The sequence below is a fragment of the Podarcis filfolensis genome, assembly GCF_964270895.1.
Source record: "Podarcis filfolensis genome assembly, chromosome: 1".
NCBI classification, from domain to species: Eukaryota; Metazoa; Chordata; class Lepidosauria; order Squamata; family Lacertidae; genus Podarcis; species Podarcis filfolensis.
In genome coordinates, this window is record NC_139604.1 from 70,657,595 (window position 1) to 70,674,204 (window position 16,610).

At 42.3% G+C, this 16,610-nt stretch overlaps 1 protein-coding gene across 1 annotated transcript; it reads right to left on the minus strand.

The window, feature by feature from the left end:
* Positions 1-1,114: 1,114 nt before the first annotated feature.
* Positions 1,115-15,035, minus strand: OLFML1 (olfactomedin like 1). Its single transcript, XM_083599808.1, has 3 exons — positions 14,187-15,035; positions 8,822-9,113; positions 1,115-3,590 (listed from the first exon to the last, which is right to left on the minus strand). The coding sequence occupies exons 1-3, from the start codon at positions 14,310-14,312 to the stop codon at positions 2,812-2,814; spliced, it is 1,197 nt and encodes a 398-aa protein (XP_083455934.1). The 5' UTR covers positions 14,313-15,035; the 3' UTR covers positions 1,115-2,811.
* Positions 15,036-16,610: the final 1,575 nt, after the last annotated feature.

Below are 16,610 nucleotides of genomic sequence, written 5' to 3' on the forward strand. Positions count from 1 at the left end.
CCTTGTACCAGGTACTATCATAACTGCTATGATCATCTCTGTTCTGGACCACAGATTGCAGGCAGGCAGACCTTAATTTGCATGTTGTCTCCTGTGAAGTGTTCACTTCACTTTACACAGAAACACTGCAGAAAAACGGGAATGAATATCTAACGCACATATGTTTAAAATCAAAAGCCTGCCTTCCAAGATGAGCATACATTATTCATGGTGCTTTATTTAGAGCTGAGCTGGAAATAGCCTTCCCTTGTTTTATTTATCCAAATTTGCTCTCACACATGCCCATCATAAGAGCCCTAGACAGATACCAATTATGCAAACATGTAAAACCCTATTAAATGATGTCCTCCAAAACACATTTACTTGTGAAGAAGCCTGACTGTAGCTTTTTTAGCTTCACCCAGGAACAAGCAAGCATAGCTATTTGCTGGGCTATTTAGAAGAAAACCAAAGGCAAGGAGGAAATGTTTAGCTTAACCATTTTTGCCTGAAGTATTAAGAAGCAAATTCAAAAGGACTGATTGCCTAAACTGTTGTTGTTGTTGTTGGTAGTAGTAGTAGTAGTAGTAGTAGTAGTGGTACTAGTAGTAATTCCACATGGGTTGAAGAAATAGTGTCAAGATGTGAGTTCAAACATCCAGGCTAATCAGGCATAAAATCTTTATATAAATCACTTCCCCACAACAAAAGATTTATTTTATCGGGCCTTGTTTAAACTGGTGTTAATTGGCTACTGGTTTACTCAGATTAGACATCCTTTTCATAAACGTGTCTCTAAACACTTCACAAGCCCCTCTTGTTTATTATGAATTCTCAAGAGCCCTACTATTTCTGATTGACTTTTCAAGTGTCCTACGATGATTCACATTGCAAACATTTCACAGGAGCAGATATTTAACACCGACCAACTGGATTGAGTCTTGTACTAAAACAACACTTCCCTAATCATTCTACCAGTTTTCTGCTCTGTATTGAATTATAGCTTGCCTTCCAGGTGATGAGCTTCAGTTGAGACTGGCTCCGTCATAGCAGCTCATTTTTGTCCCCCAACTCCATTATTTGCTCTGGCTAATAACCTGGAATTCTGACCATCTTAAATATCAAGAGCCAAGGGTGCCAATATATAGATCTTTTATTTTACATTTTTAAAAAATATATCCTTTACAGTACAAAGAGGTTCACCGTTTGCTATGACATTATATAGATAGCATGCGTCTACATGGTGGAACGTAGAGTTACTCGCTGTGCTCCATTAAAATATATCAGAATTAAAAGGCGCTACAAGAGCAGTCAGAATTTTATACCTAGGTCCCAGTCTAGTGAGAGGGCAGCTCTCACACACAAACATGCTGCAGGAGGGGACCACATGTGCAGGAGACTGCTGTCAAGAGGGAACTGCCTGTAACCTATTGCATGTTTACAGTGGGAAACCTGATCTGAAGTACCTGGTGCTGCAGTTATGGAGTCACCTCTCCACCCCCACCCCGCTGACCATCTGTTTGCTGTGGTACCGCAAGTCATTTTGCTGTTAAAGTAGAACACCAATGGCATTCCTGGTCATATCCAAACAATACATTTAAAGCACATGGCCTTCTCCAAAGAACCCTGGGAACCAGAGTTTGCCATTCATGGAGCCAATTCCCAGCACCTGTAACCAACTACGGTTCTCTGGGGCAGTCTTGTGCTTTAAAAGTGTGCTATATCTATGGTGTGGCTTTATTTATTTTGTTTTATTGCCTATATATACCACCTTTTCTCCTAAGCGCTCCAGAGTGGGGGACATAGTTCTCCTCCTCCCCACTTTATCCTCACACAACAACCCTGTGAGGCAGGTTAGGCTGGGAATGAGTGTCTGGTCCAAGGTCACCCAGTGAGCTACACGACTGAGTGGGGATTTGAACCCTAGTCTCCTAGGTGCTAATCAGACCTACAAGTAACAAGCCATTATCCCACACTGAATGAGACTCCCTGTTTACTCCAGGGAAAGAGAAGTTCTGGGTGGGAACAGAGGTGGGAGGAAAATGAGCAGGAAAGGAAAGAGAAAGATAGCTGGGAGAGAAGGGGGACTGAAAGCAACCAGTGTGTACAATGTTGTGTGGCTGCAGCAAAACAACAGTAACTATGTACTATTCTCCCTTGTGCCCAGGCCAAGAATTACATGCTTGTCTCTTTCACAAATAATAATAATAATTTTTATTTATACCCCACCCTCCCCGGCCAAAACCGGGCTCAGAGCGGCTAACATTAAATATATAACATATTACCATAAAATCAAATGATCAATTAAAATACATCCTAAAATCAAATCAGAATCAAAGTGAATTCTAATCAGATGGCAACCCACAAATCAGGGATGGGGACCTTAAATGCTCACCAGGTCTAACTGTTTATACTGATCTTATAGGGGCCTGTGAGAAAAGTTGGGGGGCCACTTTCATGCAAGTTCTTATCAGGAGAGAGGAGGATACCAACCAGTATCGCCTTCTCTTTCTCTCACTTCCTCAGCCACCCTAACCTGTTGATTTGCCGCCTCCCTCCCAATCTGCCACCAAATTCAGGTTGCTGCCTCAGAAAGTTGGCTCTGTTTGCAAGGAAGGGAAAAGCCTTTCCAGAGCACTGCACCAATCTAGGGGAAAGGGGTGAAAAATCTTCTTCTTCTTTAAAGGCAAAATAAAGTGTAAAAATAAGTGTAAACTGTGGGCAAGCAGAAAAAAATAACAACCTCTCAGTCACTAGTACTTGTAAATTCATTACCATATTTACACTGGCAAGTTATTTAGTATGGAGAAGATGTTTATGTTGTTGCTTTTATTAATTTTTTAGCTTTGTCAGGAGCTTGTAAATGACCTGGGATCCATTATCCCAGGCAAAGAGTTGCTTTTCTTTGGGGTAATAATGCACCATGGAGTGACTCGTCTGGCGTTTGGGGAAAGGAAGCGTCGGGATTTCATAAGGATTGATGGCGTCTAAGGTGTCATAAATGCACTCGATGCGAGACGTACCTCCCCCTGGTGAATTGTACACTACGTACAGGGCACCACACATCATAAAAGCTGCTTCGGCATTCTGGCTTTTGCAGGATGTGTCCCAGGTATATTCCACGGCCATGGTTTCATAGTTGATTTTAGAAATGACCAGCTTTCTACCAGGATCTGGCTCTGTGTGGATTGCCCACAATCCCAGTTCATCCACAGCTAGGTCTATCTTAGTGGAAGGAAGAAGATCGTAGGCGAAGGTCTCTCCTGCTCCTGACAGAAGCAGCCGGCCTGTTACATTTCTTTTCTGAATGTCAAACTTAATTATCTCATTTAAGGAGCCAAATTTGTGATAAAACAGAAAACCGTCATATATAACATGGCCTGTCCCTTGCCAGGGAAAAGGCAGGTTAACTCTGCGAGCTGACTGTTTCTCACCGCTTTCAGTAAAAGCCCGGATATTTGCAAACTCCATTACAATTTTGTTCTTTACCCCAGTTAAGAAATAGATCTTTTGGGGGTTCTTCATGGGGTCCTTCAGCCATGAGCCCTGTGTGTCTCCAGACTTCTTTACAATCTTCAGGGATTTGAAGCTTGCAATCATGTGGTTACAACCTTTGAAAGGGTGGGGGGAGGTAAATACAAAAAGAAGCATCAACACATATGCCGTAAGTTCTCTGCTTTAGCATTTGAATATTTCCCCCATCCAGCATAATTCAGGAAAGTGTAAATTGTTTTCTGTACCATCACACGTCACAATTGGTCTACATTCTGTCAAAGAAAACAACGAAATGGAACAGTGAATAGATTATCTAAATTGATCTATCTCTATCCCATCTGATACACCCCAAGCCAGAATTGCCTTAGCAGACTTCCAGAAAAGCATCTGCAGATATGATGTATTCTATGGTGTATTGTGCTGTTTTTGTCTCCTGTTTCTTCACAGCCAGTTGCTTACTTATTTATTTGATTTCTGAATTGCCCTCCCTCCCAAAGGATCCCAGGGTGACAAAGCAGAGCAACAAAATACATCCAATAAATAAAACTAATGCAAACAGCCATAAATATCTGTACAATATCATAACCATTAAAATGCAATAACCATTTCCAGCTGTTGGGCATCAAAACAAGTAGCCTTGATTTATAAAAGCCTGGGTACTCACATATGTCTTTAGCTGACATCACAGGAGACAACTCCACGGGGCCATGTGGGCTTCAGCCCCCACAATAAAATATTTGAGGGGGCCGGGCTCCTGCAAGATTGATGGGCATTGCCATTCAAATTGTGTGTGTGCACCATGTCGTGATTACGTGGGGTGGGGCTTGCCTGGGCCCCCACAATATTTCATTCAAGTTGGCACCCCTGACTGACATCTAAATATAAACAGGCAAAGAGACAAACATGGTTCCAGGGGAGAATCTTCCAAAGGTGGGGTGCCACTATTAAAAAGGCCCTGTAATCTCCACAGAGTGAATCCTAGCAGGAACCATGAGCAAAATTCCTTGCCCTCGATGAATTTTAGGGATAGGAGTGGCTGGTATTGGATACATCAGAGATCAGCAACTGGATACCCCCAAACCAAAGTCAATTTCACCGAGTACCACCTGGACTTCCTAATTGTCAAATCAATTTGGCAGCAAACAAAGTCTGTGGAAGAGGATGTACCAGTCACTACAGGGACTAGGGTGGAGCTCTTCACTCTTCCCCATTCTTCAGCATGGTTTTCCCATTCAACTACTTGCTGACCAGATGTTCTTAACATCTGTATCTCTTTTCCTTGAAATTATACCTGTCCTCTGAAATCAGGCAGCTGCTTCCCCCATGTTTAGAGTAATTGAAAAAGAACCATTTTAAGTCCAAAAGACAGATATGGTTTGTTGTGGATAGTCCACATGCACCAGACTTTGCTCTAGTTTTAGATGAAAGAGAAATTAACTTTTGGGTTATTCTGAAGTAACTTTTGGTCTCTCCTCACGCTGGCGTTCCACCTGTTTTTGTTAATAGAATCCCCATGAGCCACAATACTCTTTTGGTACATTGGTTTGTTTGCATTTAGACTAGCAGAGAGGAAAGCCACATGAGGCAGGCAGGCCATTATCTACTTAGACTGGGAGTTATTCTCCTGGCAGGAGTTCTGCTACCTGATTTCCTTTTTAAAAGAAATGAAAACAAAACTGGAGACACTATAAGTCTGGAAGCTTCTGCGTGCAAAAGCCAGCCAAGCATACATTCAGCAACACTCATACATTCACCACAGTATAATTACCAAAACACCATATGAGACATCTTCAGGCATTGCAGGTAAGGGGAAGTAAACATGGGGTCGGGCACGGGCAAGGGCACTAACTTCACCTCCCCCTCCATTGCTGTTCTGATCACCTTCTAAGTTAAAGAAGGACAAAAGTCTGAAACAGGGAGCCTCCTATTCTCATGGAGGCTCCTCACATGATGAAAAACCTTGGTTCTGAAATGCTGGGGGGTTAGTATGTCCCCCTGCATACTTTCTCTACCCAAACAACGGCCTCTGATGAGGGCTAAGAAAAACTGATTTGAACCAGCCCTCAGTTCTGTCCCGATATTGGAACATTCCTGAAGAAGTCCTGTATACTTCGTCATGAGGGCCACCCTCCCCAGCTACAGTGGCACCTTGGTTCACAAATGCCAAAAACCCAGAAGTAAGTGTTCCAGTTTTCTAATGTTTTTCGGAAGCCAAACATCTGATGTGGTTGTCGCCTATTGTTTCCCGGCTACCTGCACCAATCAGAAGCTGTGCCTTGGTTTTCAAACATTTCGGAAGTCAAACGGAACGGATTAAGTTTGTTGCTTTTGCTTTTGCTATTTATTTTGCGTTTTTGTTTTTGTGTCTTTTTCAGTTAATTTGTTTTTGTGACTGTGGAACCCAGTTAAGCTACTGATTGTGTGAATGTGGAAATGGATAAAAGCCCTCCCATCCAAACAATGACTATTATCAGTGCAGGTAAGAAAAAAAAATCCCCCCCCCCCTCATCTACAATACTGTCTTATTTATTTTGTAGTACAATACATTGATTATTGCTTTCATTTTATGGATCAATGGTCTCATTAGATGGTAAAATTCATGTTAAATTGCTGTTTTAGGGGTTGTTTTTTAAAGTTGGGAACAGATTAATCCGTTTTGCATTACTTTCTATGAGAAAGCACGCCTTGGTTTTGGAACGCTTTGGTTTTGGAACGGACTTCCGGAATGGAGTAAGTTTGAGAACCAAGGTACCACTGTAAATCCGCAGTAGGGGGCTGCACAGCTCTTTCTGGGGCACAATCCAGGACCCAAGCATTATGGTCTGCCTGCCCAAGGCAATACGGAGTGAAAAGAGACACTGTTTGGACTCTAAAGAATATCTTTTAATAAGACAGCATTTGCAGCCAAACAGAGTAAACAAGCCCTTTAGGTAGGAAGCTGCAGCAGAAAACATTACAGAACAGGCTTATGAAACTATCTCTGTAGTACTATCACTTTCCTCCTCGGGAGCCTACTCCAAATTAATTGAAACAAGTGGATATATTTCCATTCCCTTTGGGGGAATTTGTAGTCTTGGATGCCCATAGCTATTGCTTATGTATACAGTTGGGGGATAACTCATGGCCCTGAAAGGCTTTCAGTAGTGGGCAGCCCTGAATCATCTCAGACTAAAATGAGACTTTTGTGCTTCCTTTGAAAGAAGGACAAACAGTACTTCTAGCCACTGAAATGAAGATCAGTGATGTCCAAGAGGCCCAGAACATTTCTCCCACAACTCCAGTTGGGTCAGCCTTGCACTGGAAACATTCACAATAGATAGTGCTCCATATAACAGCCAGCCTGCATTAAAACTAATGACAAGGAAATGATTCTTTTGTGCTTGCAAAGTACCTCCCACATCTGTCCCACATGCTTAAGAGTTGGGGACAGGTGTGGTTCCCACTAAAATCAAATGGAAATCCAGTCATTACTGATTTGTCCCATTGATTTAAAGGAGATCTAGGGTCAACTATCTTTAGTCTGAATCCAATCCAATAACTGAAAAAAGGAAAGGTAACAAACCAAGAGTTTCCTGAATTGAAAATATAAATTTATAGACCGTGTCAAAACTGTGACAATTAGGCATAGGTTGAACAAAGAATAGTTATTGCAGCAAAAATTAAATTAGATCATGACAGATTGCCCACATTTTAGCAACGTCTGCTGCAAGAAGATCACAACAGATTTTTAGGCGGATCAGCCAAAGGTGGAAGACCTCTACTATGACCTTGGGTTAGATATATAGATAATATAGAAAGTAGTTTTTGAATGTTTTGAATGCATTAACTGTCTAGAAAGGGATATTCACGGAGCAGCAAAGGGCTTGCATAGCTTGTAATGCTTATGTGAATATCCGAAAGCACACTGTGGAAGAACAAGTCATTTTTCTTCCCTAGCTTAGTGATAAGTAATTTCCCAAGGGCAATCTTCTTATAATGCCCCCGTTTTTGTATGTTTTCCTGTACTATAAAAGTAATGTAACAAGTATATGAACAGGAGGTACAAGAATATTCTTGTGTGTGTTTGTGTGCAATCGTGCAATGAAGAAAGAGAAAAAAGAGCAATAATATTGTCCTCCTAGGACTAAGTACTCATTGCTTTTGAAACTCAAATTACAAATTATTGTTATTTGGTGTGCATGTCATGCTTGAATCTAATAACCAGTACAACGACTGATCACCCCAAACTGAAAATTGTGAAGAAGTCCAAGGTGTATGGATTATATTTCAGTACTTCAGAACCCAGAAACATTCCTCTGGGGTGATTTGAGAAGGAATAAAGACTTTCACTAAATCTTGATGTGCTCCTCTTAACTTCTGTATTTATTTATTGTGGTTTGCAGCTAACCATGCAAGCCTAAAAACAAATACTTGCGAACAAGTCCTATGGAACCCATTGAGAAATACTTCTGGGTAGCCTGGTATAAAATGGTGCTGTAAATTACTCACACGTTCTTGTGTGATCTTGACACTGAACAGCAGGAAATAATGATACACATTGGGGGGGTGTCATTTGCAGATGGAAGCCATCTCCATCTCTTTACAATCCCTCCCTGTTTATATATGTGGGTTGTATTCAGAGTAATACTAATGGGAATGATCCATCATCTCAAGGATTTATTCTTGTGCAACAGAATGTTCTCCCCCTCTCTGACTTCACCCAAATCTGTTCTGGCGATTGACCCAACCATCCACAGTAGATCTGGGGGTGATGGGGGCACATCAGGGGAGAGGAAAGGTGGAAAGTTCACCTGCACAGTTATTTAGATGCATACTGTCCTGTGCCAATTAAGTTGATGTTAAAGCAGAACAGGGGGACCTGTTGTCCTCCAGATGTTGTTCGACTCTGACTTCCATGAGTCCCAGACAGCACGGCCAATGGTCAATAATGATGGGAACTGGAGTCCAGCAACTCCATCTCTGTTTTGCAACATAAAACCATGAAACACAAATTCTTACTCTTCTATTTCATGGTTTGATGCTGCAAACCGGGATGGGAATTGGTGTGTTGCCATAATGTTTTCATCAGGCTGATCCGCTTTCAATTCAGCAGGATACTGTATGTATACACTGAAAGATTCACACCATGAGAACTGAGCTGAAATACTGATACATTGACTAAAGTGGGCATGTGGTACCTATAGCCCTCCCAGAGGTTGTTGGGCTACAAATCCCGTCCTCCTTGACCATTGCCCAACCTGCCCGGGGCTGATGGAAATTGGAGTCCAACAACATCTGGAGAGCCACAGGTTCACTATCGCTGGCCTAAAAGGATAATTATAAAACCCTGTAGCTAAACTGTTCTTACTTGCATTGAGCATGAGCTTGACTTTCTGTTTCGACTCCTCTTGTTCCATTAATTGCTGCTCCACAAGGTCCTCGTCGACTTCCACGCAGGTGTCGGGGGACTCCTTTGCCGATTCAAAATAATCAATTTCCCTTTGTGCTCTTTCCACTCTTGTTAGCAAATGGTCAACATCATTTTTAAGATCTGTCTTCAAAACGTTGAGTCCTTCCAGGCGCGACATCATCCTCTTGGAAAACTCTCGGAATTCCTGGACGTAATCTGCAATATCTTGATTGCATTTGTTTAACCTGTTCTTTAGTTAGAACACAGACAGGGGCATTTATAGACAGAGAACTAGTTTAATGGATTTCCCAAATAGGCTCTACATTTAAAATAACATTGCTTTTCTCCATTTCAGACGAATTAACTATGTCCCCTGTTTCTGCGACATGTTACTGAATGTCTGTTGCCAGAAATTATTGGGATCAAACTCTGAGAATGAATCCCTATGCATGGTGCCAAGTTCCTTATTCGTTTTTTCTATCTGAAAAGCTTTCTTTGTAATGTTGCAATCTGTTTTCAAATTTCTTTTTTTAAAAAAATGCAAATTCTAAACCTTACAAAAGCAAAGCAAAGACAACAACAACCACCAGAACAAAGAACAAAAGCAAAAAATAATAATTCAAAAATAAGCCAAATTCTGAGTAATACAGATTTACATGGTCTTGAATCTTATTTACACCAATAGTTTATGAAGAGATGTAGTTTTTCTAGAAAGAGGTCGTCAAGTTGTCTGCTTTCTCTGTTTACCATATAAACAGTATTCCAGATTTTAATTATCCAGTCCATTATAGATGGCCTGCTCCATATTTAGAGCTGGTTCCTAAGCTTATGGAGCCAGCAATGATCTACTTTCCTAGACAGAACAGGCACTTGCATTTTTCCCCTACCATGCACATAACCTATGCTATTTTTCTAGAAAAAGAGGAGGAAGCAGGTGAACTGAGCCTTTGCATAAAACACCCATGCCACACATTGTATTTTGAATGCAGTGGAGAGTAACAGATACAGTAGATGCAGTCCTTTACCACGGGGGAAGATGAGACAGTGGAAGTGGATCTACACAGATATAAAAAACACTGTGAAAGTACTTTTTTAAATAAAATGTTTTAAAATATATATGGAATTAGCCGCAAGCTCATCTGCACCATCTAGTGTCACATTTGTATAATGCACTTAAAACACAAAACGTTATATTTACAGCTGTATAGCTGAGTCCTGGGTCAATCGTGGGCTTAAAGGTAAAGGTACCCTTGACCGTTAGGTCCAGTCGCGGATGACTCTGGGGTTGCATGCTCATCTCGCTCTATAGGCCGAGGGAGCCGGCATTTGTCCGCAGACAACTCCCGGGTCATGTGACCAGCATGACTAAGTCGCTTCTGGCAAACCAGAGCAGCACACGGAAACACCATTTACCTACCCGCCAGAGTGGTACCTATTTATCTACTTGCACTTTGACATGCTTTCAAACTGCTAGGTGGGCAGGAGCTGGGACTGAACAACGGGAGCTCAACCATTACGGGGATTCAAACCGCCGACCTTCTGATCAGCAAGCCCTAGGCTCTGTAGTTTAGACCACAGCGCCACCCGTGTCCCCAATCGTGGGCTCGCTCATATGGAAAACAACATTCTGATATGTTAAAATTACATGCAGAGATGCCCCTAGGAATAAGGAAGGCTGAGAAGGGACACAGTACAAATTTATATCTGGGAATAATGCAGAAAAGTGGAGTGAGGTCATATTCCCACCCTCTCCACCAGGAAATCTGCAGAAGGCTTGTTAGGAGAACCCCACTGAGAAAGTACTCTAAAGTTAATGTTCTTTTATGAGGTCACCGGTGAAACCACCAAAAACAACTTCCTTGATTTGGTAAGCTGCATTCCATTACTTTATTGTTCCTCTTGTTTGCTTTGATCAGCATTCCATTTCTCTTCTGGCTTAAAAAGAGATTTTTCTAAAATTAATTTTAGCCTTGAAGTATGGCCCTTGCGGGGGGTGGGGGGGGTGGAAGGGCACGTCTCAAGTCAGAATTCCCAGAGGTCAGGCTCTGGCATCTTATCTCTCATGCCACCAGCACTGTTTTCTACGTGAATCCTGGCAGACTGAGGGTGAGTTCACATGGCTGCCTTAGAACCTGTTTCCTCAACAAGAGCTTCCCATTGCAAATGGCAGACAAGGGCTGTAATTCTGCTTGGGACCATGGCAGGGACAAAGTTTTAAAGTCATTCCCTGCCACCATGTTCCCGATGGCTCAGTCCTGCTGTAGTGGTTATTAAACAAGAAACAACCTTGTGAGGTAAAACTGGCCAGTTTGGTCCTAAGTTGAAGCATAATGAGTTCAAAAAGGACAGAAACATTTTTTTTAAGGAGCTGGGTGTGCAGTCCAATACACACTTACTTGGGAGTAAGCTCCATTACAAACAGTGGAATTTACTTCTGAGTAGACATGTCTAGGCATGCACTGTGGAACAGTTGGAAACTGGACATTTTAGGAGTGTTGTTTGGTACAAGGTAAATGTACTGAATGAGAAAAGAGGTAGAAAACTGTATTCTTATATAAGCAACATGTATGCCCAATGAAAAAAACACAACCCACCTAATTATTTGGCAGAATCGTAAATCTTTTTTCCCCCTCATAAAAGAATATTCTAAAAAATTCAGCCTCTATTTTATCCAGAAAACAGCAGTATCACTGCTGGTAACTATGGCGGACTTTTGGGTGTATAAATGCACTTTTCCTGTTCTTTATGGATTTTCCCTATTCAAATATACATCAGCACAAATATATTCTTCCTGCCTCCAAGGTTCCATCAATCCCAAACACTGAGTTTGCCTCAAACACATAGCTTTTTCACATACTAATAGAGCAAATGCAGGATTGCTACCAAGTATAAACTTGACAGGGAGTAAACAGCTGAGTGCAAAATTTCACCACAACCTACTGATTTTTTTTCCAGGAGGTTTCAAAAATAGTAGCTGTGCTGGCGGAAGACACCAGTGAGGCCCCTGCTGATCCAGATGTTGCACAGCTGGAGGGGATGGAGCCAAAGAAAAGAGTCCGCTGAGTACAGCTACTCAGAGCTCCAGCTTTGCAGCTCCTCCAAAGCCAGCTTCCCCTTCTTTCCTTGACTGGAGCTATTGTGTGAGAGAAGGGAAGGCAAAGACCCTTTTTTCCTACCTGCCTGTCTTGAAAAATAGAAGTACTGTATGGAGATTGCAAATACGTGCGCTTGCATATTTGACTCAGATGTGTAACATCACAAATGACTGGAGTAACTGCAAATTCATGGAAGAAGTAAGATCAGAAACAGACTCTGCCACCCACCACTCCTACCCTATAAATCAGGGATGGGGAACCTCAGATCTGGGGGGCAAGTTCTAGGTGTCCTCCCGATCCAGAACTACTGGGTATCATTCACTCTTGGGAAAACATATTTCTCATGCCTGGGACACCAAACAGCAGTATATGAGGAACTGTGGGTGGGAGAGACCTCTTTCTTGGAGTAATATCCACAGCCTGGTAAGTGGTTAGAAGTGAAAGGGGGTGGGAGGATGTAGGTTTGAAGACTGGCTGAGTGATGGGCAGACCTGGGGGCAGGGAGCAGTGGAATTCTTCATCAAATTGGATTGAAATCTGAACCAGGGAGTAATTAAGGGGTTGTAATTCTCACTTCCTATTTGAGGTGAGTATTATAAACTCCTGGCTGTGAGTCAGGACAAAGCAGCCTCATTGACATCTCTATAGCTATCACCTTCCAGCCTGGTTCTAATCTTGGTGTGACTGTCTGAGGAGATAACAGGCAGCAAGCCATGACAATTGATCACACAATGATTGATTATAGCAGTTATTCAGCCGTATCAAGTGACAGCTGTAGTAATCATGCATAATCTTGGCTTCACCCTGCTTGCTTCTTCACTGCCTCTTACTTGTCTGTCCTCTAACTTATCTCCATTAATCACTGCCATTTCCTGACTTTGCTCCCTTTGCAGTGCCCATCTACCGCAGATTGTAAGCCCTTTGAGAAGAGGTGGTGCAGAACTGCCAGCTTTGTTGTTGTTGAAGCATTCCTGTGCTGCTATTGACCTGGCCTGAAGATGAAACGATGCTAAAATCCTTCATGTCGAGGATTTGTGAAAGTTAATGGACTCCTGCTGAGTAAAATATGGGTCCTTCTTCCTGTGCACAACACTTAGCCTGCACCTTTTCTCAAGAAATGCCAACATCACCCCAAATTTTCAAACATTCTCACTCATAATGGGAAAGAGAACAGCAGGCATTGATTTTTAAAGCAAGCATTGATTTTTTGGGTGGCTTACTCCTAGGCAAGTATACATAGAACTGCAATCCTAGGCACACTTACATGGGAGTAAGCCCCAGTGGATATTATTATTATTGTTATTGTTATTATTACCCACATATAGAATTGCATTGCTAATTAGTTAACAGCGAACTCCTGTTCTACTAACCCACATGCAGTGTTGAAACAATTATAACTTCTTAAAAATTGTTACCAGAGCTTTCTTTCAGCAAGAACTCGCTGAAACCCAGTTCCAGCACCTCTTAGGTGGCCACCATTGCCTTTCTAAGAGAACAAGGGAGGTGTTCATGGTGAATTCCGGCACCTCTTTTTTTAGAAAAATAGCACTGCTTGTTACATTGACTGAATGCATACGATTCATAATGCTACAGGAGGGGTTCCCAACCTTCGTCAACAAGGTGTATGAGGGTACCATGGTGCCCACGGTGATCATGTTGGGGACCCAACTGCTATAGTAAAAAAGTGTGTTTTCAAGATCCAGAAGTTTTCATTTGCCCTCTTAGCATTGTGATAATGGATGCAATGAATCTCATTAGCTTAACCTCAACACCTATGTTGTAAAGGTCAGAAATTGAGATATTGAAAGTCCTGTTTGAGGAGTAGATGGCTCCTTGTGGCATTCAAATTTCACACACTGTCAAATGGATTTTTTCCCCAAAGAGTGAAAATATCCCAGATCCTTCCCCCCAATCCAGCCCTTGTTCAGCACAATGTAAACCTTTGCTTGCTTTCCACTGAAAAATCAACTAACTTAAAGTGTTTTAACTCTAGCTGGATTGCACCCATTCCAAGCATGCATGTTTACTTGCTAATAAAATCAATAGGAACAAGTTTCATAAACAATCTTGCATTTGGGCTGTTCCTCATACCTTTACTGTGCATAATCAAAGCTACAGTTATAAAAACGAGCTCATTTTAAAAGGAAAGCAATTTATTTCCCTAGCACACATCCACTTCACACAGAAAATCAAATCATTTTCCAGATATCACTGATATACCCACATACCTCTATTGAGAGAATTCGGCGGTCGATGTAATGCACCAATCCAGCATCTTGCATTACATATTGTGCTTCTCCCGCAATACTTGTAAAGAATGAAACTAATAAGAATCTGAGCTGTATGGCTGCCATTGTTGCATTAAACCTTCAAACACCCTAAAAACTGATGCTAGAGGCTTCCGTTTAATATCTGCCCAGCACTGTGCTGTGTGCAAGCAAAAACAAAACTTAACAACTGTGTGATTTAAAATGGCTGTTTAGGCTCCCACAGTCTCTCATTAACACAATAAAGTTCTGCAAAGCTCTAAGCTACATAAGTTTGTTTCTAGGAGTGCTTTCCAGCTCGTGATCTTTTGATTGGGTCCAGATGTTCAAAACTGAGCTGTGCAGCGCATGTAGGCTAGCAGTATTGAGCCAAAGCTATTATTCTTCAGCTGCTTCCAGATTGTCACTGTTTTGATAGGTATGATTCAAATGGATTTCCTGCTCTTGTGCAACAAGGCCACTTCTCCTCTCACCCTCCACAAAATACCATGCAACTTTTGAGGTAAGAAAAATGTCAGACAAATACTGTTACCTAGGGTTGCCATATTTAAAGAGTGAAAATGCAGACACAAAAGTTTTTTTCCGGCAAAGTTTTTGAGCTACATCCGGACACTGTTTCCGACTGCCATATTCCGGCTATGTCCGTATGTCTGGGAAATTCTGGATATATGCCAGCCCTAATGTTACCACCCCAATCTCTGCCTGGAGGTAGCGAGAGATTCTAGCTTCTTGGCACTTAACCAGGGAAAATGAGGCACAATGGAGGCTAGTGTCCTTACCAAATATGCCTTATTTACACATATTTACAACCTAACGCCTTCAACAGAAGGGGTGCAAAGCATTGTACCCCAAGAGTGTCTCTTGTTACACCCAGCACTGTTTTTCTAGAAAAAGAGGTGCTGGAACTCACCATAAACACCTCCCTCTTTCTCTTAGAATGACAATAGCACCTACCTGAGAGGTGCCGGAACTGAGTTCCCTTGAGTTCCCCCTGAAAAAAAGTCCTGGTCACACCCCTCATAGCTTCATAGGTCATCCAGAAACCAGCCATGCTCCCCAGTCTCTTGGTACAGCTTTTCCCAGCCAGGGCTCATGGAGTTCTGTCCCTCTTCCTGCAAACCAGGACATTACAAGCCTTCTGTTTCTTCAATGACCACCTCCAGTGAGCCTTTCCAAGGCTAGCCTCATGAGGAAGCTAACTGGTATTATTTCCAGTCCTTGCTAAATTCCTGAATGTAGAGAGTTGCTCAAATTCTAACCCTTCACTGAACATAGAGGTTATAGGGGGTCTGCACCCTCAAACTTATCACACTGGAAAGTGTGAGATGATAGCAGCAAAGAGATCACACAAGTGATTTATTTGTGGTCGCTGAGGCATAAGTATTAGCATGTGAGTAAGGTAAAGGTAAAGGTACCCCTGCCCGTACGGGCCAGTCATATCCGACTCTAGGGTTGTGCGCCCATCTCACTTAAGAGGCCGGGGGCCAGCGCTGTCCGGAGACACTTCCGGGTCACGTGGCCAGCATGACAAAGCTGCATCTGGCGAGCCAGCACAGCGCACGGAAACGCCGTTTACCTTCCCACCAGTAAGCGGTCCATATTTATCTACTTGCACCCGGGGGTGCTTTCGAACTGCTAGGTTGGCAGGCGCTGGGACTGAAAGACGGGAGCGCACCCCGTCGCGGGGATTCGAACCGCCGACCTTTCGATCGGCAAGTTCTAGGCACTGAGGCTTTTACCCACAGCGCCACAAATGCATTTAAAAATGTGTTACAGTGTTCAGAATTTAGCCTTTGAGCCTACATTCTGATGCCAGGAAGCTATGACAGTGTACTTTAATGTAAATATTTGTACAAACCCACTGGCAAAAAAATCCCCCACCTTCCTTTCTTTCCTTCCTTCCTCCCAGTTTAAAAAACAACTATAAAAAGTGGCAGAATGGAGAGTCAGAGAGAAATAGCAATAGTAGTAGCTGGGAACATAAGAAAAAAGGGGGGTTTCCCCCACCCTCTCTCTCCTTTGTCTTCCAGCCCTCCATTGGTGTCACTCATATTTTCAACTTGCAAGCACTCACAACTATCCCTCAGAAGATTTCTCTTTCAAATACTGTCTGCTTCTGCTTCTTAAGCAGCCCAAAATAATGAAATATTACTTTGGCCATATTCCATCCTTTGAGAAGTATAAAATATTTTTTGTTCTTTCAAACTATTTTCTGCACCATAATATCTAAATTTTTACAGCTTGGTTGGGCACAGATGTGTCCTGTATCATTTTCAGCACAATTTTATTTTGTTTTATTTTAATGGCGGCCCTCAATCCCAGACATGGGAAAGATAAAATGCGTAGAGAAGCAATGTGGCGGTCTGATCCAGACATATCCAGTGT

Coding starts and splice junctions, on each gene's coding strand:
- OLFML1 (XM_083599808.1), bottom strand. CDS start 14,312: ATGGCAGCCATACAGCTCAGATTCTTATTAGTTTCATTCTTTACAAGT. Junction 9,114..14,186: donor GCCGAATTCTCTCAATAGAG/GTATGTGGGTAT, acceptor TTCTAACTAAAG/AACAGGTTAAACAAATGCAA. Junction 3,591..8,821: donor CAAGCTCATGCTCAATGCAA/GTAAGAACAGTT, acceptor ACCCTTTCAAAG/GTTGTAACCACATGATTGCA.